The sequence below is a fragment of the Fonsecaea nubica genome (assembly GCF_001646965.1).
Source record: "Fonsecaea nubica strain CBS 269.64 chromosome Unknown Scaff12, whole genome shotgun sequence".
Classification (NCBI taxonomy): Eukaryota; Fungi; Ascomycota; class Eurotiomycetes; order Chaetothyriales; family Herpotrichiellaceae; genus Fonsecaea; species Fonsecaea nubica.
Genome location: NW_019173685.1, coordinates 44,811 through 67,207, shown reverse-complemented (window position 1 = coordinate 67,207; position 22,397 = coordinate 44,811). Strand labels below are relative to the sequence as shown.

The window sequence follows — 22,397 nt, the reverse complement described above, 5'->3', positions numbered from 1 at the left end:
ACTGGATGATGGCGCCAGGTTCCGTGTGACGACGTTTGCCAACCTTGAGGCACAGTGCATTCGAATGACACTCAGTGGTTTCCATCACAGTCATTCAACCTGCCAGCGAGGCTGTCGCTGGACAAGTAGCTCCAAGCGAGTGCATTCCACGATCACAAAGAGAGGGGACATCTACCGAGCTGGAGCCTGAGGTCGTGTGATTGAGGCAACGTCCCTCACACCGCCACTTTCGATGGCGCAGGAGCACGCAGTATCTCAGGGGTAACAGTGTGATTGTGACGCTCACACCCGTCTCGCAGCTTGAAAGCAACACCAGGATTTGTCTCAGATTCATCCAAGACATCAAGTCGGTCAAGTCCAAGACTCGGAGATGTCGAAGGGGTGCTAAATCTGCGTAGCGGTTGATTGCAGCCTGGTGCTCCGAAGGAACTCGACAACCCACCCCGTAATCCTCTTTACACACGCCTCTGGAACCCTCGGTTGGCTGGAAATCATCGAAGTGCCAATCTTGCTCGGCGACTGGTGTTTGAGGACTGCCGGCATCCACTGAATATGCCTCACCAAAATCGGGCGCAAAGCACGAAGCCGTACAAGATGACCACTAATGCCACGCCAATGCAACCTATTGGAACATGATAGGTGAATCGAGGCGTGATGGCCTGCTGAGCTCTGCATGGATGGGGACGACTCCAACATATAAAGAGGACCACGTCCATGGTCAGAACGAAACTCGTCTTCTCTTGTCCTGATCAGTTCTACGTTCAATCATTTGGCCCAGCAGGCTAAAACCTACCCTTGCGTTATGCCCGGGGTTTTGTGTAAGTGCCTCCCTTTTTCATTGGCTCGCTCGATTTGTCTTCGAGCGGAGCTACAAATCTCCAAAGATAGGAATGGACTTGCCGAGCGAGCAAGCAAACACGGCTCTCCCGAAAACAAGCGCAGGTGGCCAACTTCCACCTCAAAAGAGACATCCGGTTCTTGCCGCAGAGCCGCATCGGGTCCAATCTTCTCCGACCACTGTGGGTGGGACCTCTGTGCCTCTCTTTTCCACGATGGCCGGTGTTGGGTGATGGGTTGGTGACCCCAACCCGCTAGGCTTGCCGCTCTTTCAGGGCTAGACAAGCAGAGCGCTCGCTCTCCACACGCCACACGAACTTGTTACCAGACAACCAAGTCAGCTAGCTCCCTGATCGACCATGTGCACGTCTTGTCTCACGGTGAAAATGAAGTCGCCGCTGTCCTTGTCAGGCCGGGGAGTCAGCGGCCCCATTGGAAGACTCGACCACTGGTCTGGTTCTTCTTGAACCCAATTTCAATGGATACTGGGGAATCCCAATTCCTGCCACGGAGCGTGCCATTGGCCGACAGCGTCATTCCTGTCGCCCAAGCGTTGCACCGCCTAAGGATGGGCCGCCAGCATCCTCTCGTTTTGACGCCATTCTCAACGCTAGGGGTGCCATTGCGGCTGGTGATGGACTCCTGATTCGGCGACAGCTATCGGCCCAAGTGGTAAGTTCACTGTTTGCATGTACTAGATGCCCGTCCTCTCGGCAATGCTGGCGAATGTATCTGGTTTTCCAGGACCAGGAGTTATGGTTTCTCTGTGATCGCTCGTCGCATTTTCTAGCTGACAATTTACAAGAACATCTCTTTCGCCGTGTTCCCGTTTCTTGTTTCTTTCTCTAATCTACTCCTTGTTGTGTTATCCTCGCGCAGTTTCGTGCTCTCATGGACAGCATGGACTTCGCTACAATCCCTGCGGTACCTCAGGGTGGATACCCGTTCGCCATACCTTTCTTCCTCCACATCCAGCACGTTCAGTATCAAGAACCTGACCATCAAGCGCCCCATATCTCGGCTCCAGACTTTTACTGGCGGCCATCCTTGGGAGGCCGCTTTGTGCCTAAAAGTTCATCAGGATGGTGGATCTGGGATCCCGAACAGGTCCCAGGAGCGGTGGTCAACCAAGCGTGCCTGCGTCGCCCGACGGCCGAAGAAACTGCACGACGCCGTTGGCACAGGACGAGTACTCTGGTCTGGGACCCCGAGCGTCACGGGTACATCCATGCTCCTATTGATTGTACTACTACCCACTTTGACGATGAAACATGGCGGCGACTCGGGTTTTCCCGACGTCTGGACTCTCAGCAGGATGATCTGGCGATCATTGGCCATGACGGAGAAGGCTATCGACTGCATCTCCCAGGACCAGATGATTGGTTTGAGCAGCTGCTACCAGACGTCTGCGAGGCACAGATGGACGGTCAACCGACCTGTAAGTTGGCCGGGTATCTTAGTATCCTCATAGGCCTCCTCGCCTTTGGGGTTGAGCCACATATGGACTGGGAGGTGATCCACCAGTCTTTCAGACGGGACATCTCTTCGACGCAGTTTCTGCCCCATGATCTGGATCAAGGTTTGAGTAAGTCCATCCATACCCGAAGCCTCACCTCCCTTGATCTGTGCATAATCTCACCTGTTGGTATTGAAAACAAACTGCAGGACACATGAAACGCTCTATGGTCATCGAGATCGGATATGATCCCACCCTAGTATCAACCGACTTGCTGAAGAGATGGGAAGCAGGCGACTTTGGCGAGATCTTCAGCTAAAGATCAATCTTCGCGCATCACCAGTGCAGTCTTCCTGACCTCAAAGATAGCATCCTTGCATATGGGAAGATGAAAACAAAGTTAGGAAGTGGACATGACACAAATTCTGAAGGGCACCAGGGACACTGTGGTCACTGCAGAGAGACTTACCGTTGGTGTCTTTTTGCCGTGCTGCATGGTGTTCTTTTCCAGGAGAAGAGGAGGAATGAAAATGCAGTTGAATCCCTGGGATTTCATGCACCTCGCGTGCAGCTCTCATCATGATATGCTACCTTGTTTCGTCCTGGTTCGCACGAAATCAAGCCTCGAGCTGGTTGGAGATGTCTATCTAGCCTCCCAACCTTACGACGTTACGACTTTTTATTACCTGCGATAGGGAATGTTGACGGCCACTCATGTTTTGACAGTTTTATTGCTACAAGCCACTAAGCAGGAGGAGATGGGATGGAGTGTCTTGATGCTCGGTATGCAGTGGATGGGCGTAGGCCCAGGCCCAGGCTTGTGTTCCTGCGGCGCTCTCGGTCTTTTGGTCTGTTCCCTCTTGGTTGATGCTCGTCCCTGACTGCTTCATTTGACTGCCTCTTTGTTGTCTTCAAGTCTTGTCATATCATGTCATGTCTTATCATTGATTCATCATCAATCATCATGGTCTTATTTTTCACGAGTGCAATTGCTCGGGCACATGAATGGAACGTTTCTTGGGACTATGGTTAGATGGCCCGACCTGTCCCTATCGAGACAGTTGTTTAAATTTGATACATTAGCTTTGTCGACATCTCCTCGATGGTTTTCCGATGTGACGCTCACGACTGCCTGAAATGCATGCCAGTGCTCAACTCTTTTGAGATGCTCCCTGTTCCGCGACATGCTGGTCTATTGGACGTCGCAACCCTATAAGTACGTCGTGACGCGCAAAGTATCTCCTCAGCTGGTCTCAATTGTTTCCACACCTATTTTCTGGGTTGATGGTCCATGTCTGTGTCAGGGTCGCGAAGAAAATGATGGTCATCGAACTCGTTTGCAACTGTTTCACCGAGGGAGAATCGATTTGAGTGAGGTAGCTGGGAGGGGCGGTGGATGGATCTGGTTATGTATGTAGAGGAAGAGGAGGAGGATGATGATGAGGAGGAGGAGATGGTCTCGCCGCACCGACCGGTGTGAATAGTCAGGCACTGGTGGTACGAGGCATCGGTGTCGTATGAGCGACGGTTAGTAATCGTCACGTCGCGACTCGTGTGCAAGTATCTGAAGCGTGGAAAGAATGAACCAGCGAACGTAGGATGTAGGATGTAGGACGTGGGAAAGGAACGGGGATTGCGATGAGGATGAGGATGAGGCTGACTCTGCGAAAACGATACCTTGATTCAAGTATCTCCTCGTTGAGTGATATACAAAAGTCACAACTCACGAGTCGGCGGGCACCAAGGACTTTCTCGGGGGAGCGCAGTTTTGAGCAGAATCGGCTGAGCATGGAGATGGGTGATAGACAACGACATTGCCCTAGCGAAAAGGGGGGTTCTCTGGTCATGTCATAGGAGGATGGAACTGTCGTGCATTGATCCACATTTCATAGGGTGAGATGGTGGCTGCTTCGAGGGCAGAGCTTTGTACAGAATATCATATTGCTATTATGTGGGAGGGAAGGGGAAGCATTGGGGGGAGGGCTAGGAGAGAGATTTAGTTGACGAGGACTTGCCAGGTGCCCTGGTCAATAACATGGCACCAAATTATCCAATCACTCTCGCCTGTGATTTGGGTGGGTGGGTGAGTGTGTGTATGTGTGTGTGTCCCCGTGTAAGTTGCAGTCCCGGGCGCAGTTACTGTATCCAGCTGACTTCGGGAGCAGACGTGAGTGGAGTACGTGAATGAGCGTCACTGATATGCATGGATCAGGGTCGCACTGACATAATGAACATGCTGCTGAGAGCCTGGCTCACTTCGGCAGTCGAAAAGGGTGGGACACATCAAAATGTGTCCTCCAGTTCAGCCGTGACAGAAACATCGAGCCCAGGACTGTCTGGCATACTTGTACATGGGATGGTATGCCAATGAAGAAACCTCACCTTGGTCGATGGCTCTTCGGGCACTTTACCATGGGCTCAACATCTCCATGCTTGAGACTAATTGGTGACTGAATCTCTTGTAGTATCCTACAAGAAAACAATCATAGAAAGTCCCCTACCAGAAACTCCCAAGAAGCGATCCATCCAAGTATTCGGGTGTCCGGAAAGGGGGGACTGTGAGGACCCAGACAGGCGTGGTGGTGGGCTCATTTCAGTGCTCGATCAGGCACGATGCATTGTGTCTTCTCGGGCAGGGTGCAGAGTGCCACCTACTCAGTAGAGCGTCTACCGAAATCCAGCGTGAGGCTGTTTCTGTGGCGTTTGGTGGCGCCAAAGTGACTGGTGGTTACATGAACTGGCGCAATCAGGGTTCAAGGGTGGGTGGTTGTTGGTTGTTGGTGGTTGGTTTTGGAGAGGATTACGCCAAGACGTGTCTAACTTTATGTCTAACTTTATATGTATTAGTTGCTTGTGCATGCCACGTGACACAGCCCATGCGCCTGAGCTGTCCCGTGACCGCACGTGACAGAACGTGACCTCTGTTTTTGTACCTCGTACTTGTTCTTGTACTCGGTACTGCCACTGCCGCCCTCATCTTTCAGCTGTTCATTCGTCAACACTTCGCTTCCCTGTACCCGCCCCCATGTCTTGCTTCTTACCTTCTTGATACTAGCCCAAATCTTCTCCCAAAACACCTCGGGCGCCAATGATGCCGCCTCACGATGCGTTCTCGCTGGAAGCAGCGCCTGCAATTGGCCTCAAACCGGCCGCCTCTCTACCAGGACTCGGACGGCTAATCTCTCGCTTCGAGACCAGATATCCGCACGTGACATTCTGGGATGACCTGAACATGTGGCCTGGGGCCGACTTGCAAAGAATGAATTGGGCAGACTAACTTCTCAGCCTCAACACTCAACACATCTCTCACAGATGTGACCTAGATCTTCCCTGATGAGTCCTTGTTGCTTGGGCCGTCTTCAAGCACCACATTTAATCTTCTAGAAGCGGCTGTCGATAGAATCATGGCCCTCGCTCTAAGAACCGCAGCTCCACTAAAGCCCGAAATCAGGCTAGCCCAAGCGCTTTCGGAATTCGAAGCCATCCTCCACGATGACGAAAAGAAATTGTTTCGAACTTGGCGCGCTGGGAGGCCTCCTAATGTGTCGGATGTTATGAAGCTCACGGCGGAGATCGACAAGGACAACAGGCTTTGCTTTGGTCGCTGCTTTGGTCCCCGTCTGACTTCCATTCTGGAAACCGTGCAGCAATTCTCAAGTGTTGTCGATGTCATTGTAGGCGGCAGCCAGTCTCCAATAGCGACTTCCATCTGGGGGGTACTGCGCATGACCCTTCAGATAACCGTCAAGTTTGCGTCCTATTTCGATAACCTGTCAGCCTTGTTTATGCGCATTGGACGCTCATGTCCCCGCTATGGGCAATATGGTGTCATGTATACCAAGTCTCAGAGGCTACAGGAGGCACTCTGTGATTACTTCTGCATCGTTGTCACTGTCTGCAAGAAAGCGGTTCTGTTTATTAGGAAAAGTCCTATTGCTCAACTATCAGCTGCTATCCTCAAGCCATTTCAATCAGAGTTTGGCCCTCTCGAGGTCAATCTCGAGACAATAGCAGATGCTATCCGCGAAGAGGCTTCCTTAGCATTCAAACAGGAAGTGGCTCTTGAGAAAAAGGAGGCCTCCCGTTTCCGAGCATGGTCGTCGTTGAAAACGGCAACGGAGATTCAGGAAGCAAAGAAATTTAGAGCCCAAAAGGAGAAATATCGATTCCTCAATGCATGCTCCACTTACAATCACCAGGCAGCGTGGAAAAGAGCTCGCAAAGTGGGCGAGAGCACCCGGGTCTTTGCCCATGCAGATTACAGGCACTGGATTCAAGCCTCGACGTCGAGTGTGTTGTGGATGACTGGAATACTTGGGTCAGGCAAAACGGTAATCACGGCCAGCCTGGTGCAGGAAGTTAGAATCCAATTCCCGAATGCTCTCTTGGGCTACTTCTTTTGTAGCCACGACGACGCAGAATCACTTCAGGCCAAGACCATTTTAGGTAACCTCGCAAGGCAGCTTTTGAGCTTGCTGAGCCCAGACACATTCGCCAGCATTGATACAGTCGAATCAGTTCAACTCGACAACGACGAGATTGTGTCTTATCTGCACAAACTAACCCCTCAAAATGAACAGGCTTTCGTTATTATCGACGGGCTCGACGAATGTCCTGAGATTGAGCTGGACAAACTTTTCAGCTACCTCCCCAAGTTTCTGCAAACATCTCACCTTTTCCATATCTTCTGCTCGAGCCGACCCGACCTACATACAAGATATCGAGCTAGTCTACAACCTCAACTCCATCTGCCGTTACCGGTGGAGAACCACGAAATCGCACAATATATTGATAGTGCTTTGGAAGACCGTCTAACAACTGGCAGCTTGTGCTTAGGGGATCCGACCATAATCTTGGCTATCAGGCAGGCTCTCGTGGAAGGGAGCCGTGGGATGTTGGTGTTGCCTTCTAAAGTCCAGAAAAGTGCTAACGGGCATTAGGTTTCTCTGGGTCGTGTTTCAGCTTGAATCGATATGCGCCGAGCTCACGGATGAAGCAATCCTCACAGCGCTCCAGTCTTTGCCCAAGGACCTTCCAGAGACTTTCGATCGTGTCCTTCGGAAACTAGCAGAGAAACGAACGACAAATCCAGCCACTTGCAGAAAGATCTTTGCGATTGTCGCTGCGGCTCAGCGGCCCCTGACCTTGGATGAACTTCGTGAGGCGATGGGTGTCGTGCCAGGAGATACTGAATGGGATCCACGAAAGCTCATCAACGACATTCAAATGGCCGTCAGCCACTGCAGAAGTCTATTGCTCATCGACGAGGAAGACTCTACAGTACATTTCAGCCATCACAGCGTCAAACAATACATCGTGTCCAGTCCCGAGGACCCCTCCACTCGTCAGTTCCATGTAGAATTACCAGAGGCAAATCTGGATTTAGGTGAAATTTGCGTCACCTACCTGAACTACAATGTTTTCAACACCACGCTCACCAGGATGGGCAATCATGCAGCTGTGCAGCCGCAAGCGATAACCACCGCCATTGTGGAGAGGGCATTTCCGCAAGCCGCAGTCAGCAAAGTTGCACTGAAACTCTTGAAAAGAGAGGGGGGCAAAGACTTTGATCTGGGCGCTCGTCTTCAAGAGGTGGGATTCAAGGAACGAAAGCGAGAAAATTATTCTTTTTTGGCATACGCAAAGTTATTTTGGTTGTTCCACACTCGGCAATTTCACATAAGAAGGCCAGCCACTTATCAGTTATGGCTTGGTCTTTTGTCGAAAAATGACATGATTGGACTGCTTCCTTGGGATCCCGAAGCATGGCATGGACAAAGCGAAAGAGGCTTGCAGTGGGCGGTGGAAAATGGACATGATGCTCTCATCTGCGAGATAACTTCAAACTTGATCAAGTCAAATGCAGGCCTACCACTCAGGACATTGCAGCTGCTCATCGGAGTAGAAACGAAACATCTGCAACTATACCCTGATATTCACCAATGCGCCGCCCAGGTATTGGCCAAATATTGTGAAGATTATACCATGCTCTCGATGCTGGTTGATAGTGGGCTGAATCTTTATCAACGAGACGAAAAGGGACTGCTCATTTCAGCTGTGCTCGAAGGGCGAACACAAGTCGTTAAAGCATTGTTGAGACGAAAAGACTTTGCGATCAACAAACGAGACGGGGACGGAATGACGGCATTGAACCACGCTGCGGTGCGTGGCGATGAGGAAATGGTGAGATTACTTCTCTCTCGCGAAGACATCGACGTCAATTCGTTCAACAATGCACGCTGGACACCTTTCAAGCATGCAGTGTTCGCTGGACACAAGGAGATAGCAAAGATCTTGTTGGACCATGGCGCAAATGTAGCTCGTCTGCCTTCTCGGCTCCAAATATACCACCAAATATACCACTAAAGAGCGCCCAAAATGGTCTGATGGCTCCAAACAGCTTTGGGAGGAAAGAGATGGTGAAGCTCCTCTCCAGCGGCACGATTTCGACAAGAACTTCAGAGGCCACTTGGAGCAGACTGCGGTGCACACTGCTGCGAATGTTACAGATAAGACATGCATGGAAATCTTGCCGGAACGGGAAATGCCAATGGCGCTACGCTGTTGCAGCCTGCCCTCATGTACAGCAATGACAAGGTTCAGCGGATGTGGAAGTGTTACAGCAGGAGCTTGGGCGTCTGACTGGAGATTCGATCAGAGACGATCGAAAGAGTCACAGTGATTTACGACACTTTGAGTCCATCACTTGACGATTTGCGGATACTTCTCTACGGGAAATGGATGGGAGTCCAAGGTTAACGGTGAATGGGGCATGCATTATTAGTTCTGGGAGAATCAGCAGACGCCAATCGCATGAAGCAGCAAATTTTTGCTAACTGAGGTTTTAAGAAGTGCGTGGAGGGCTCTTGCGCTCTCAGCCGTCCGAATGCCATGCCTCCATCGAACTGAATGGTACTTTTCAAGATGTCACCGACGCCGGGTGGGCGCCTTGTGTAGGGTCTTTTCCAGTGACGGCGCCTCCGTGTCGTCAAGCTCAAGAATCGGAAGGGGGTTTGATAGGTCTGGTGTGTATGAAGTCGGTCGGAAATGCTTGATTGGCTTGACCAGCTGGCCGTCTTCTAGGGGAGCGGTGGACTCTGTGACGGTTCTTCTTGCCCTCACTATATCCTCCCACATCTCCTTGACGAATTTGAAGTTGACCGACAAGGGGTCGAAGAACTCGGCCAATAGCTGCCAGACAGTGTCGAGATGCTGGATGTCCGGGTAGAACCAGACAATCTGCTGCACGAACCACCATCTTTCGGGTTGGTTCCGAGATGCAAGGGAACCCGCCAACAGAATATTGAAGAGTGTGGTGCGACAGATGGAACACATGGTTGGGAGATCCATGTTTGAGAGGCGGTACTGCAGTTCGAGCAGGTTGGAGCGAACAATGAGCGCAGAGGTGTTGAAGCTGATTGCATTCAGATACATCCAGAAGAACAGGGCAATCTGATAACACCGCTGCATCTCGAGATGCTCTGGCTCGCCCAGTAACCGGCTGCTATCGGGGTCCATGCGCGAAATTGCCGTCGCACTATCCGGTAGGAGGCTGGAGCTGGGACTTTCGGGGCGCCAGGCCAACATGCGGCCCGCCAGATGCGCTCGGTGGGAATACCACTCTCGGTCGGATTTCCAGAACTGCCTGTCAATCTCGATGATTTCTGTTCGGCAACCTTGGGTTTTGGGCTGCGCCTTGCGAACGACAACGACTGAGCGGCTATGGAGGAATGCGCCGATGATGTTGATTTTGGACCTGGCGTGCACAATCAGCGAACTGCGTTACAGGGATAAAGATGCACTACTCACACAGCCAATTCGGTTTCCAAAGAAGCTCCATCGGTAGCGAGGAGCAAGGACATGCGTTTAAGCGCCTGGAGATGCATTCTGCCGCTTTCACCATCGGCCAGTAACACCTAGACCTGTCAGGTCATGTCGACACTACAAAAAGCCAGGCTTGCTTCATCTTGCCCACTCACCGACAGCCGATACAGGAAAAGGATAGCCTGATAGCATGAGTCATCGACGACCTGCTTCGGGTCACGCAGAACGGCATTGAGCTCGGCGAGACACCTCGTATGCAGACGCAGCCATGGCGGTATCTGCCACGGCGAGTTCTGACCGTTGTCGGTAGGTGGAGGAAGCACCACACCAGGGCCCCTGAGAATAGAGTCATGGGTGTTAGTCTTGGTGAATGGATGGGTAACGAGGGGAGCTCACCCTCTGAGCATTCCGGAGAGAAACACAGAAGCATATGTGGCCACGGCATAGGTTAGACAGGGGGAAGCCTGGATCTGGGACAAGTTGTCGAGCCACTTCCACGACTGCAGCAGATGAGTCGCGAACGGCCTGATGATCCAAAAATAAAAATAGAGGTTGGCTTTGATTTCAGCATCGTAGCTCAAGGCAGTGGAAGGGGTGAAGACATCGAAGAATTGCGACCCCAGCAAGGTCAAGGGCGAGGCGGACCACTGTTCGTATTCTCTGAGGGCGCGCTCCCAGGGTTTGATGGCCAAGTAGGGCTTCTGCGAGGTGGCTGCATAGCCTGCTGCCGTGGATACAAGAGCATTGTTTTCGTCAGCGGTAGTGCCCTCTTTGTAGTCCTGCTCCGTCTCGTCGTCGTTGTTTGGGAGTGCCAGAGGTGTCTTGGTATAGTTGGCCGTGGACAGTCTCTGCAGGTAGGACGATGTGCCGGTCAAGATGGCCTTGGTGGTCGAGTCGAGCGCGAGGTCCTGGTGGTTTGCCTTGTTCCAGTATCGGTAGCGCGACGAGATGTGCGACGTCTTTGCCGACTTGACGGCTTTGGTGGTCCGCGAGGGGTTCTTCGCGTCGCCCACGATGAACATCAGTGGAGGAGGTTTTCGAGGTTGGCTCATGGTGCAGCGCGAGGCTTTTTTGAACGGGGAGGAACCAACGGATGCATTGACAGGTGTTTGGAGTGTTTCTTGTGAGTGGTGGTGGTGGTAGTGGTGGTCATCGAGAAGGAAGTTCTGAGAGCCATCGATCAGTCACCCCGCCATGTTGACTCGCTCATGGCTTTTAACTGCGGTTGATGTTGTTGTATCTGCACTCAACACGCTACTTTCTTTCTTTTCTTCCCATCCCAACTGAATCTTTCTCTTGGAACTCGACTTCTCACGAACAAAATCTTATTCTTTGCCAAGTCTTCAGCTCTGATATTCCATCGGCCTTGACGAAGGCCGTGCCGAAAACCCTTCTTTAGCGAGGTCGCCGTCATCGAGCACGAAGAGAAAACGGCCCCCACGGGCTGGCGCCAACCCCTCCAGGGACCAGCCGCTCATGCGATTACTCAGACTCGCACTCGCTAAAGAGACGGGCTGGCTGCTGGGCTGATTATAATTGGGTCCGGTGAGCCTCGGGATGGAACAAAAGAGCGGGATCGAGTTCTAGGCCGTGGCATCAACGCTTTTGTCGTCTTTCTATTCGTACCGCCCAAGCCGCGTCGCACAATCGAAATGTCGCTGCATCTGCTGGTTATCGCGGCCTTCACACATGGCTTGACAGCCAGAAGTCCCCTCGAGGCGCGTCGAAATGCCCTCCTCTGCAGCTGTATATAAAATGGTCTCGTCCTGCTGTCCATGAGCTTGATCTGCTGGACAGCGTGAAAGTCATGGCGGCTGGCGACTCGTCAAAGCCTGCACTTGACACCGATGTCTGCACTGTCGAAGCACCCTCGTTCAAAGCGTTGTCCACTGTCAATAAGGCCGGCTCGTCGATCTGCGGATCCATGCGCAAGTACATCTGGGCAGTGATATGGTGCCTCTACATGCTATGGTGCGTTCTAGCCAACAACTACGCAAAGACGGCAGGGCAGTCAGTCCTTGGAATCCCTCAATTTCGGAAAGACTTTGGCAGTGCTTATCATGGTAACTATGTCTTGTCGGCCAAGTGGCAGTCGGCCTACTACGGCGCTCCTCAGGCAGCGTAAGACATGGCCCCCTAGACTTGCTCGCATATTCCCTGTCGGTGAACGGGGAACTCGGGCTGATTTTTCCATGGCAGCTCTGTGATGGGCGCATTAAGTGCTGCGTGGCTCGCCGACAAGGCTGGTCGGAGGTTTGCACTTTGCTGCATCTTTGCCGTCAGACTGACATCGGTCACGTTGGAGTTCATCGCTACCACCAACAACATCTTCTTTGCAGGACGTTTCCTAGGGGGCTTCTCCACGGGCGGGACCAACTCTTTATGCATGGCCTATATCGGGGAGATCACACCACTGGCACTCCGCGGAGTGCTCACGGCTGCAGTCCCCATCTCTCTCATCCTCGGGTCTTTATCGTCTGCTCTTGTGGTCAATTTCACCGGCAACCAGTCCACTCGTTGGGCTTATCGGATTGCTTTCGTGGCTGGCTATGGCTTTATGGCCATTGCGGTGGCTGTGCTTCCATTCATGCCAGAGTCGCCATGGTGGCTCGTCAGCCATGGCAGGGACTCAAGGGCTCTCAAAGCTCTCAAAAAGACTGGTTATTCTACCGATGGTGAAGCAGAGCTCAAACTAACCGAGATCAAGAGAGTGCTGGCCAAGACCAAGGAGGAAACGTCCGGGGCGACGTACACGGAATGCTTTCGACGGTCCAACTTGCGTCGAACCATCATCGCTGCCATGCCGCTGACCATCCAGACCTTCTCGGGTGTGGCCTTTGTCGGGTCCTACGCTACATACTACCAACAGCTTGCAGGATACAGCACTGCGGCAAGTTTTCGTCTGTTTATTGTCCAACAGGTTTTGTCGGGTGCCGGAAATATTTGCTCATGGTTCCTGGTGGACAGAGTGGGACGGCGGCCTCTCACACTCTGGGGCATGGTCATGTTGACGCTGATTCTTTTGATTACTGGAGGTATGTATACCGCCTTCGTCGCCGCATCTTGTTGGTCTGGATGCCCTCTTTGATGGTTCGTGCCGCGCGAGTTGGAGACTTAAGAAGACCCTTCGCTAACAGGGTTGGTGGTGATATCAGGCCTTGCTGTCTCGGGTACGCCGCCCGCCATCAAAGGGACGATCGCACTTATCCAACTCTTCGCCTTTGTCTATAATGCCACCATTGGCGCCACCGCCTTTACCATCCTCACCGAGATCCCCACCGCCCGCCTCCGGGCCAAGACGGCGTCTATATCGGTTGGACTGCAGAGCGCTCTCTTTGTAAGTGCAGCCTTGTATGATTGGCAACTGGCTCGACTTCTTCTTCCCTTTCCCTCCTCATTGCCCCAAAGGAAGGTCAGCCAGGTGACATCTATCTATGTATAACACGGCTGACTGAACCTACATAGACCATGTGGGGATTCGTGCTCCCCTACCTCTTCAACCCGGACAAGGCCAACCTGGGCGCCAAGGTGACGTTCATCTTCGGCGCGCTGTCCGTGCTCTCCATCGTGTACCTGTGGCTGTGCCTGCCCGAGTCGGCGGGATTGAGTTACGAGCGTCTGGACGAGCTGTTCATCGCGCGGGTGAAGGCGAAAGGCTTCAAAGACCTAGGAAGTCGTCGAGGGGAAGAATCAACCATGCAGAGCGGCGAGGAGTGGAGGGATACAAAGCACTCCGCGGGCGTGGATGGGGGGGTGGACGTGGGTATGGGACCTGGGAAGGTGAATGAGAAGGCTGACATGGCCGTCTAACAGCGATGGTGGACAAGACATGCACTGTGCCAGTCAGTGAGTGTCAATGTCGATGTCGGCAGTGGTGCCTCTCTCACCACGTATACCGAGTGCTCCCAGGATTAAACGCAGCAAGCCCTTGTGAGAAATGATGAGCCCAGCCCCCACCCACACATACACAACCTGCTCACTGCTCACCCCGAGAGTCCTGGGCTCAGCACGAGATCTCTTGGCTCATGGGCATATTCCGGGTGTACTTTATCAGTAGTCTTGGACATACAGCGAGAGTCACACAGAGAGGGAGAGGGAGAGTGAGGAGAGACACAAGGTCCTAGCGATGATAATAGTACCGACGACTCTGACTGTCAAACTCCGTCTTACTTACGTACCTGCATACCTGCCTGGGCACCCGCCTACCTATCTACCGTACTCGTGTATCATGAAATGCGTTTAGCATCATCATCATAGTAAACCCGTTTCTCCGTTCCTTGATCGAAACCATCGACCTCCGGATTTTCAGATCCCTCGGTCCCCCCCTCCCCGCACGCACACACATACTCGGTACACACCGACCGATGACGGATGATAGACGCAGGATCCAACAAAGTCCGCGCGCGCACGGCAAGCAGTTACCGTATGGGGAAGGAGGTGGATATTTTCGTTTCCGCGTTTGAGTCATGCCCACGCACACTCACAAAGAAAGGGTTTCAGACAGAATTAGAATCAACGTAGGTACGAAGGGCGGAGGGAGGAAGATAGGAATAGATAGGACATGGGGATGAAGGGAAGGTGGTTTAGTTCTTCGGATTGGAAGAAGAAGAAAAAAAAAAAAAACCAACGGCAAGAAAAGCTTCGAGTTAACACACACATATGCACACTGTGCGGTTCGTGTCTGTACTATACGTCAAAAACACACATGGAGAATATCTTGCTTGGATACACCGAATTAAAAATATAAGAGCGAGCGAGTGCTGTTTTTCCCAAGTTTCGTGACTGTGTCCTTCGTAGTCCTTCCTTCGTAATGAATCCCTCGTTAGACCAAACATACCTCGCGAGAGACCCCTAATCCAAGGTCGCGTATGGCAAATGCAAATGCAAAGACTCCATCGACGCCGACGCCGACGCCACCCCTCATGCCTCGCGCAATGCCACTTTGCAGTCGTGAAATTAAAAACATCGGTGTTGAAAGGTCGTGGTGTGTCGGTTTTTTTTTTGGTTCAAGGGGAAGGCGTCTAGGACGACGGAAACACCTTCTTCAACAAACTCTCCTTCTTGCCGCCTTCCTTGCCCACGGCCTTTCGTGCCAACTTGGTCCCCTTAGAGGATGCCAGTGTCCTCGTCGGCGGCGGCGCGAACTCGGTCTGCAGGTTCAACGTCCCGCGTCCGCCGCCGGCGCCGCCGCGCAGCTTGGCCTGTCTCGCTTGAAACGTCGGGTCCGCCTCGCCCCGACCCTGGCCCGTGCCAAAGGGGTATGTCGACGTCGGGTCCTCGAGGGAGGTGTTCGTGTGCGTCAACGTCAGCGGTGAAAAGGCCGTCGATGGGAATGATGAAGGTGGAGCGGTGGTCTCCGAGCGTCCATTCTGCTGCTGCTGCTGCGAGTAGAGAAGGGGCACCCCTGTGGCGGGCGTGAGTGGCGAGTTGGAGTACGAGTCCTGGGTGAACGAGCGGGCGTATTGGGTGACCGGCATTGAGCTGTGCAATAAGGGAGACACGGGATCGTGAGCAGCTGCGGTGCTCTGTGCATCGACATTCTCAGCCGGGTAACTCTGTTGTGGTGGCGATTGCGATTGCTGGCGACCCGGCTGTGTCGCGTTCTGCAGGAAGTTGTGGTATGCTTGGTGCTGCTGCGAGTTGAAGTCGAACGCGAACGTCGCCATTTCACTGCTGCCCTCTCTATGCGCTTCTTCGTCGTGACTGCTGAAGGAGGACGGCGACCCTTTCCCTTTGCCTGCCGTCACAGTGATCGTCGACGCGCTGTCGATTCCTTTCCCCTTCATGGCCTGCTTTGCTTGGTCCCGCCACGTCCGTCGCTGCATCCACTTCCTGAACAGCCAGAAGATGGCAAACGAGAGCCCGATGCCGCCGATGACGCCACCCAAAATAGCCCCTGTCAGACCAGAGGCGGCGAAACCGGACACACTGGTCTGTTCAGCGGCGACTGGAAGCGTGTCAGGGCACAGCGTTCGCGTGAATATGTACGGACCGTGTGGCCGGGCATTCGCGAGGTGGAACGTAGGCGGAGAGGAGTCGTAGTTGGCGATGAAATAGAGCTGCGAGAGGAAGGCGGTGCCGAAGAAGCTGAGGGTCGTGTTGGTCGTTTGATCCGACACTGTGCCCGTGGAGATTGGGGAAAGGTTGGACACGTTCTTGAGCCAGGCGGCGTCGTATTCGACACTCAATCCCGATTTCAGGGTGATGGTGATACTCGAATCGAAATCGTCTGGGAGACGGAAGACGTTAAGGGCATCGTCCGAAGGCGTCGCACCTGTTTCCTGGGAGAATTTCTGCGTCACGTCGCTGGGGAGGCTGATGTGGTATTGCGATGTGGTCAGATGGGCGTCGAAACTCTCGGTGAGGAGGTCGGTCTTGGTCCCGTCGGAAGAGGTCAATGTCATCTGCTCGACAGAAACCACAAAGGGACTGTGCTGTGCTTCTGGCCGAGCAGAACTTATGGTGAAATTGTGCACGTCGCCCTCGAAGCGACCCGAATCATACCCACCGAGGGTCAGAGAGCCGTTGATGGCGCCGTTGGCTTGTTCGTACGCAGTGCCCATGTACAGTGCAAAAGACCGTGAAGAGATGAGTTGGAGATCGTAGAGATGGTTCAGCAGCGTGCTTTTCGGTCCCAGGCCAAGCAGACCTGCGGGACCAAACCATGGAGACGTGCTCGCCGAGTAATTCGACAAAATGGTGACGGGGAAATCTGGAATTCGAGTGATGTTTGGCGGAGAAGGGTCGTAGTAGTGTGTGAAGAGGTTGAATGTGTCGAATGCAGTTTGGAGGATACTAGCGGGGATCGAGCCGTAGCTATCGAGTGACTGGTAAGACGAGGCAGTGGAGTAGCTGCAAGTCGTTAGTTAGCATTTAGAACGATGCGGTCAAGAACTCTGGCACTGACTTCTGGGACAGGTCTGGTGAATAGAACCCGTGGGCGTGATTTAGACAGTCTTCAAAAGGACTGTTTGTACAGTAGTCAAGGCTGGCCACTGTTGTTTCGTTGTTTGCGAACGACGGCCAGTGTGACATGTTCTGCGATACTGGGAAGCCAGCCCCCGAAAACAGCCCATATTGCTCGTTGACCCCACCATCAACTGCTCTGACGTGGAAGTCGACGTATATGGGGACAATAGAACAGTTGTTTTGTGCTGCAACGACGGTCACGAAGAGAACTAGGGCTTGGATAACCCCAGCCATGATCTGAAACACTGACAGAAATGATACTGGACAACCAGGCAGTATAGGTCCAACAGTCACTGGCCACCAGCTCTGGCAAAGACTAAGGAGCAGCCCAAGGGCAAATGCAAAAAACAAAAAAGAGAAAAAGCAACAGCAAGAGATGACCCAGAACCACTTACGAACAGAAAGAAATGATAGAGATGAGATGCGGCGGTACAAGAGAAATATCCATGGCCATACAGTTTGCAGATGCCTCAAGACTTGCCGTGGTCAGCCTGGCCGGCTTGAGCATTTGCAAGCAAAAACTGAAACGGACTGGGGGAGGACGGAGGGGTTACAATAGACGCCGCACTGGAGAAGGCCGCCCGTTGATGCAAGGCGGCTGTCATTTTTGTCATTCTCTGCAGTAGACCGCGTCTTGGGGTAGCCTGGAGAGGACTCATACGGTAGCTGTGGAAGAGATCGGGATCAGGGTCGACCGATGGTGAGGCCTGACGCCGAGAGGTCAAGATGAGGTTGCAAGAAATTTCCATTTTTAGGAGAAGCCAATCCAGCCTGGCGGCTGCCGAGACCCAATCGGAGCGCAGCTTGGCAGCTCACCGATCAATGGCGGAATCTGAACCAATGGGAATAGAGAAATGGATGGGGCGGTTCTGGGCGCCCGACGCTGTATAGCCACAATTCTGGCCCGGCAAATGGCCACTCACAGACTCGAGACGACTGCTTTCAAGGGTTAGCCATGTCCAAAAGTCGTACGCAAAATTCCTGCTTGGTCCTAGCATCCTAAACTTCTGTCCCAAAATGTCAAAACCTGGAAGAGCCGGCACGAGGCATGCTCTCTGTCCAATCAAGATACCTGACCGGGATCACCTTTCCAGCAGGCACAAAATAGCTGTGCCAAGCAGGCGATCGACACATTGTGATCCATCCTTAGGTTTTTGGCTTCTTTGTTATCAAGTTGTTCGGCAGAGTATTGGCGGTTGTTGAAGCCACCGCTTGCGTTATTCCAGGTGCGGAGCTGTTATTAGGAGTGGTGGTGGTGTTGGTGGTGGTGCCATTATCCAGCGTGTCTGCCTTCCTTTTCTTGCGGACGCCAGTCAGCACGTTGACCTGAGCTGATGACGCGACATCCGGAGCTGTGGGCGGTGCCAAGACCGGCGTAGCACGGCCACGTATTGGATGTCCGAATGAGGCCGCCCTTGATAGCTCGAGAGCTTTGTCTATCCAGCTTCTGGTGGCTTGTGCAGCGGGGGCCTCATGAGCAAAGTCGGTCCGCAGAAGATGTTCCATTAATGCCTGATATTGGGTAGCGTCGATAAGAAGCTCGCCCCTCGTTGCCCTAGTCGTGCGCAACATTGACGATTCCGCTACTTCAGGCACAGGAGCACTATGATCAGCATTTTGTCCGTTCTCTATGGCTTTGGATTCAGAGTCTGGATGAATAGGCGAAGAGGAAGGTGGTGAGTTTAGTTCTGCGTTCATTTTGAGGATGGAGGCAGTCGGCGATCCTGTTCCCGTATTACAAGTCTCGTGCTGCTGTTGGGAATTGGCAGGCGTAATCAGGCTCGGCTTAGTGGGTTGGCTGGCTAGATTCTCCGTCTGACTGGTCTTTTCAAGCTCGTTTAGTGTAGTATGTTCGGTCTGGCCACGAGAGAAGACCAGCCACACAAAACCTACTACTCGTCCAGCAGAACATTCTTGTCTATACGACATCGTCTCCCAGAATTGATCAAGGGTTTTCACACCCCGCCATTCTCCGTTTTCATCAACAAACTCGTCTAGGTCCTCAAGAAACCGTGCTTTGGGATCGTCTGGAAGTCGGGGAACCACATGCCTCGGAGGAAGCAGAGGGTCCGGCACTAAAAGGCTGACTGGATATGAATCAACCCATTTTGGATCTGAAGAGGAATCTGTCTGGCTTGATGGTGGGAAAAAGGTCTTGACTCCGCTCTTGTCGCATCCTGGGACCAACAGATGTGCAGTAGCCACTACATCATCCCTGGGTTGGCGCATAACTATGTCGAGCACTCGACACCACCACTTTATGAGCCGGCGATCGTCGAGAATGTGTTTTCCGGCATTCTCAGAACTCCCAGGGAAAAGATATTGGTTTTGCGAGCGAGCAAAAAGTGACACGACCACTCTTGGACTGGTCAGACGAGGTTCAACCAAGAACTGAATAAAGGTGGAAGTGACGGTGGAGATAGGAGATGGATAGTTCTTTGGTTGGTTGAGGCGGGAAGTGAAGCCTGAAGAGTCGGCTTTTGAGACAAATATTGTCACGAGCGACTGAGTCGTAAAGACCAAAACCTCGACCGCGTAAGCTAAAATCTCCTTGTCTTCGTTCTGAGACGAGACTGCAAGGAAGTGTGACTCGCAGAAAGTGGCGTCTTCGTCATGGCCCTTCAAAGGCGCGAACAAGGCGGGCGCTCGTGTAGGCGGCGTTGACAAGTGATATACCCGAAGCTCCAGACCAACAGGAAGGGCGGCAGAAAGGCGCGACGGGAGGGATGACATTTCTGACATATCTGTTGTCTGTCTAGCTGCATTGGTACATGATGAGGCGCGAATGGAAGCTTCGAAAATGAAATAAGAAGCTGAATATTTGTCAATCGAGGGACGAAGTCGGGTCGTTGACTTAGAAGCCGGTGAACGATTCAGGGAAAGGGAGAGACAGGGGGAAAAGGGAGGTTGACCGGAGTGGCCAGATTTTGGTCCATATTTGGATTAGCGCCTTTTATCCACCAATGGGAACGCGATTGTCTCCAGTAGCTTGAAGCCTAAAGTGTCAGCCTCACTGGCCGCTCCAACAGCTTCCCCTCGTCGCTACACCCCGGGCCCAGATTTTGCCTTGTCCGGTTTTGTCACACAATACCTTCCAGCCTGATATATAAAAGGTCGAAGTCGCCTCAAGCTCTCAAAATCTCTCTGTCCATCCTTGTAAGTCGCGACGTTGTTCCCCCAGCATTTGTCAATCCCATCCTGGTTTCGCGCTGAGACTTGAACTATGGATCAAAATGCAATGCACTATAGCGACAACGATATCAATGTGGCTGCAAAATCTACCCTGCACATGACACTTTGTCTCAGGGGTGCGACCGGTCTTGTTACACAAGGAGACATGTCGCCGGCGTCACCGAGACCACTACCCAGCAGAACAGCCTCGCATGACAGGCGAATCGAGACTCCCCGCAATCCTCCGAGTCCTGGTCCTGTCTATGAGAGTGGTTGGGGGAGATTGACATCTGCGCCACCCAGTCACTCATTTTCCTACTGGGCTTCCATGCTTAGTGAGGAGGAGTTTCCTACCTTCCTGTTTGGACGACCCTCTGAGGACAAAATCAACTCAAAGACTCCGAAGGTTGTGGCGAACAAAAGCCCGTTTCCTGAACATTGGGCATGGGGTGGGTCTGCCACAAGTCTATCTGAAGAGGAATCTGAACCAGAATATGATTCGGCAACGAAGATGGATTCGAACCAGCACCTCAATTGCAGCACAGCCACCCAGATTCAGCACTCGACACCGCAAGAGGCGAGAAATCCTGCTCATTTGGAAATCAAGAGGATAACTCGCTGTCTGGAGGAGAGTAGCAAATGATGTTTGATGGAGGCAAGAAACCTGGAACGCATAGACGCCAAACAAATAAGGTGAAATGCCTGTCTCGACTCTACCTCCAGATCGACGGATGACAAAGCATGTCAACAAAGCGGAAGTCGGTGGATCAGCTCTTCATTAGAGACACGCAGGGTGACTGACGTGGCGTGTATCTCTCCTTGCAGCGTACACGTAGGTGAGACTCTACAAAGGTCGCCCTCTGGCTCTCTGTGGCTTTCTCTGTCCGAATGGTTTGGGGTAGAAATGCCTGGGCCAGAAATTTACTTCTGAAATTCGTGTTTCCGGCAAACCTTCCCTACATATTGTTCACTAAGCCCGAAGGGGGAGAAGTTTCTCGCCCTTGCGATTGTCCTCGATCTGCCCACTTTTTGCGACTGCGTGAACACTTCTCCAAGCTGTCTTCACCCGATACCGGTGTATACCTGACAAAACTCGTCGCGTACCGTCGCCCATACTGTCATATCAACCCAGAGATCCTCATCCTGGTCCTCGGGCTGCTGTACCGTAGCCTCAGTCTTGATGCCTCGCGATACAAGAGTTACATGAGTATACCTGCGTTCTGCGGCCAAGTCGTGTAACAGACCAACATGCTGTAGCTGACCTCCAGGCCATTCGCGCTCTCCTACTTTCCTTGCTAATGTATTATGTCTGTCACCAGTCCCGAGAAAGAAGAAACGCGCAAAGAGGACAGCCCTCACAGTGACGAAGATGGGGAAGTGAACAGCCATGATTCATCGCCCGCAAAATCCTTAGATCAAGATCCAGAAGACCAACGTGCCACAGAGACACCTGAAGCCAACCCTCCTCTTCCTACCGAGGAAGATCCTCCTCCATTACCCGTCGAGGCACCTCCAACTCAACCTGTGGATGATGGCTGGGAACCGGTTTGGGACGACCATGCCCAGGCATTCTATTTCTTCAATCGATTTACAAAGGTAACCCAGTGGGAGAATCCACGAGTACCGGAGGCACCGAGTCAAGCCGGGCCACCAGGAGTTGGAAACCACGACAGAATAGGGGGCGTACAAGGGCCTCCAGCAAATCGAGTCGGTGGATATGACCCTGCCATTCACGGTGATTATGACCCGAATGCCGATTACGCCAAAGCCTACGAAATCTCTCCGGTAGACATGGCGCCCGGCGCTGCTCCAGGCACGAATCCTGCCGACCCATACGCTGCCACGGGGACGTTTAATCGCTTCACAGGGAAATGGCAGCGAGCAGACCTCAATCCTGAAAAGTTCACCGATGAGCAAAAGAGTCGGCGGCAGATGAATGCCTTCTTTGATGTGGATGCTGCCGCCAATAGTCATGATGGCAGAAGCCTGAGAGCCGAGAGGGCAAATAAGAAATTGAGCAAGGCCGAGATAAAAGCGTTCAAGGAGAAGCGGAGGGAGAAGAAGGAGGAGAAACGGCGCGCATGGTTGAGAGATTGACGCACCCATCATGGCCGAAGAGCAGCAACACAGGCCATAGCTT

General features: G+C 52.7%; 7 protein-coding genes across 7 annotated transcripts; 4 read left to right on the top strand and 3 right to left on the bottom strand.

Moving 5' to 3' along the window:
- Positions 1 to 1,728: 1,728 nt before the first annotated feature.
- Positions 1,729 to 2,612, top strand: AYO20_02702 (hypothetical protein; the record flags this gene model as incomplete). The annotated part of the gene is made up of 2 exons (XM_022641006.1): positions 1,729 to 2,422; positions 2,503 to 2,612. 2 exons carry the CDS (start codon positions 1,729 to 1,731, stop codon positions 2,610 to 2,612), a joined length of 804 nt encoding a protein of 267 aa, XP_022502881.1.
- A 3,085-nt stretch (positions 2,613 to 5,697) lies between these two features.
- Positions 5,698 to 8,659, top strand: AYO20_02701 (hypothetical protein; the record flags this gene model as incomplete). Its single annotated transcript, XM_022641005.1, has 2 exons — positions 5,698 to 7,187; positions 7,234 to 8,659. 2 exons carry the CDS (start codon positions 5,698 to 5,700, stop codon positions 8,657 to 8,659), a joined length of 2,916 nt encoding a protein of 971 aa, XP_022502880.1.
- Positions 8,660 to 9,220: 561 nt separating this feature from the next.
- AYO20_02700 (hypothetical protein) lies at positions 9,221 to 11,169 on the bottom strand (the record flags this gene model as incomplete). Its single annotated transcript, XM_022641004.1, has 4 exons — positions 9,221 to 10,049; positions 10,103 to 10,209; positions 10,273 to 10,453; positions 10,514 to 11,169. The coding sequence occupies 4 exons, from the start codon at positions 11,167 to 11,169 to the stop codon at positions 9,221 to 9,223; spliced, it is 1,773 nt and encodes a 590-aa protein (XP_022502879.1).
- A 755-nt stretch (positions 11,170 to 11,924) lies between these two features.
- AYO20_02699 (hypothetical protein) lies at positions 11,925 to 13,927 on the top strand (the record flags this gene model as incomplete). Its single annotated transcript, XM_022641003.1, has 4 exons — positions 11,925 to 12,238; positions 12,317 to 13,152; positions 13,255 to 13,454; positions 13,583 to 13,927. The coding sequence occupies 4 exons, from the start codon at positions 11,925 to 11,927 to the stop codon at positions 13,925 to 13,927; spliced, it is 1,695 nt and encodes a 564-aa protein (XP_022502878.1).
- A 1,211-nt stretch (positions 13,928 to 15,138) lies between these two features.
- AYO20_02698 (hypothetical protein) lies at positions 15,139 to 17,320 on the bottom strand (the record flags this gene model as incomplete). Its single annotated transcript, XM_022641002.1, has 2 exons — positions 15,139 to 16,969; positions 17,025 to 17,320. The coding sequence occupies 2 exons, from the start codon at positions 17,318 to 17,320 to the stop codon at positions 15,139 to 15,141; spliced, it is 2,127 nt and encodes a 708-aa protein (XP_022502877.1).
- Positions 17,321 to 18,232: 912 nt separating this feature from the next.
- Positions 18,233 to 19,819, bottom strand: AYO20_02697 (hypothetical protein; the record flags this gene model as incomplete). Its single annotated transcript, XM_022641001.1, has 1 exon — positions 18,233 to 19,819. The coding sequence occupies one exon, from the start codon at positions 19,817 to 19,819 to the stop codon at positions 18,233 to 18,235; it is 1,587 nt and encodes a 528-aa protein (XP_022502876.1).
- Positions 19,820 to 21,562: 1,743 nt separating this feature from the next.
- Positions 21,563 to 22,354, top strand: AYO20_02696 (hypothetical protein; the record flags this gene model as incomplete). Its single annotated transcript, XM_022641000.1, has 1 exon — positions 21,563 to 22,354. The coding sequence occupies one exon, from the start codon at positions 21,563 to 21,565 to the stop codon at positions 22,352 to 22,354; it is 792 nt and encodes a 263-aa protein (XP_022502875.1).
- Positions 22,355 to 22,397: the final 43 nt, after the last annotated feature.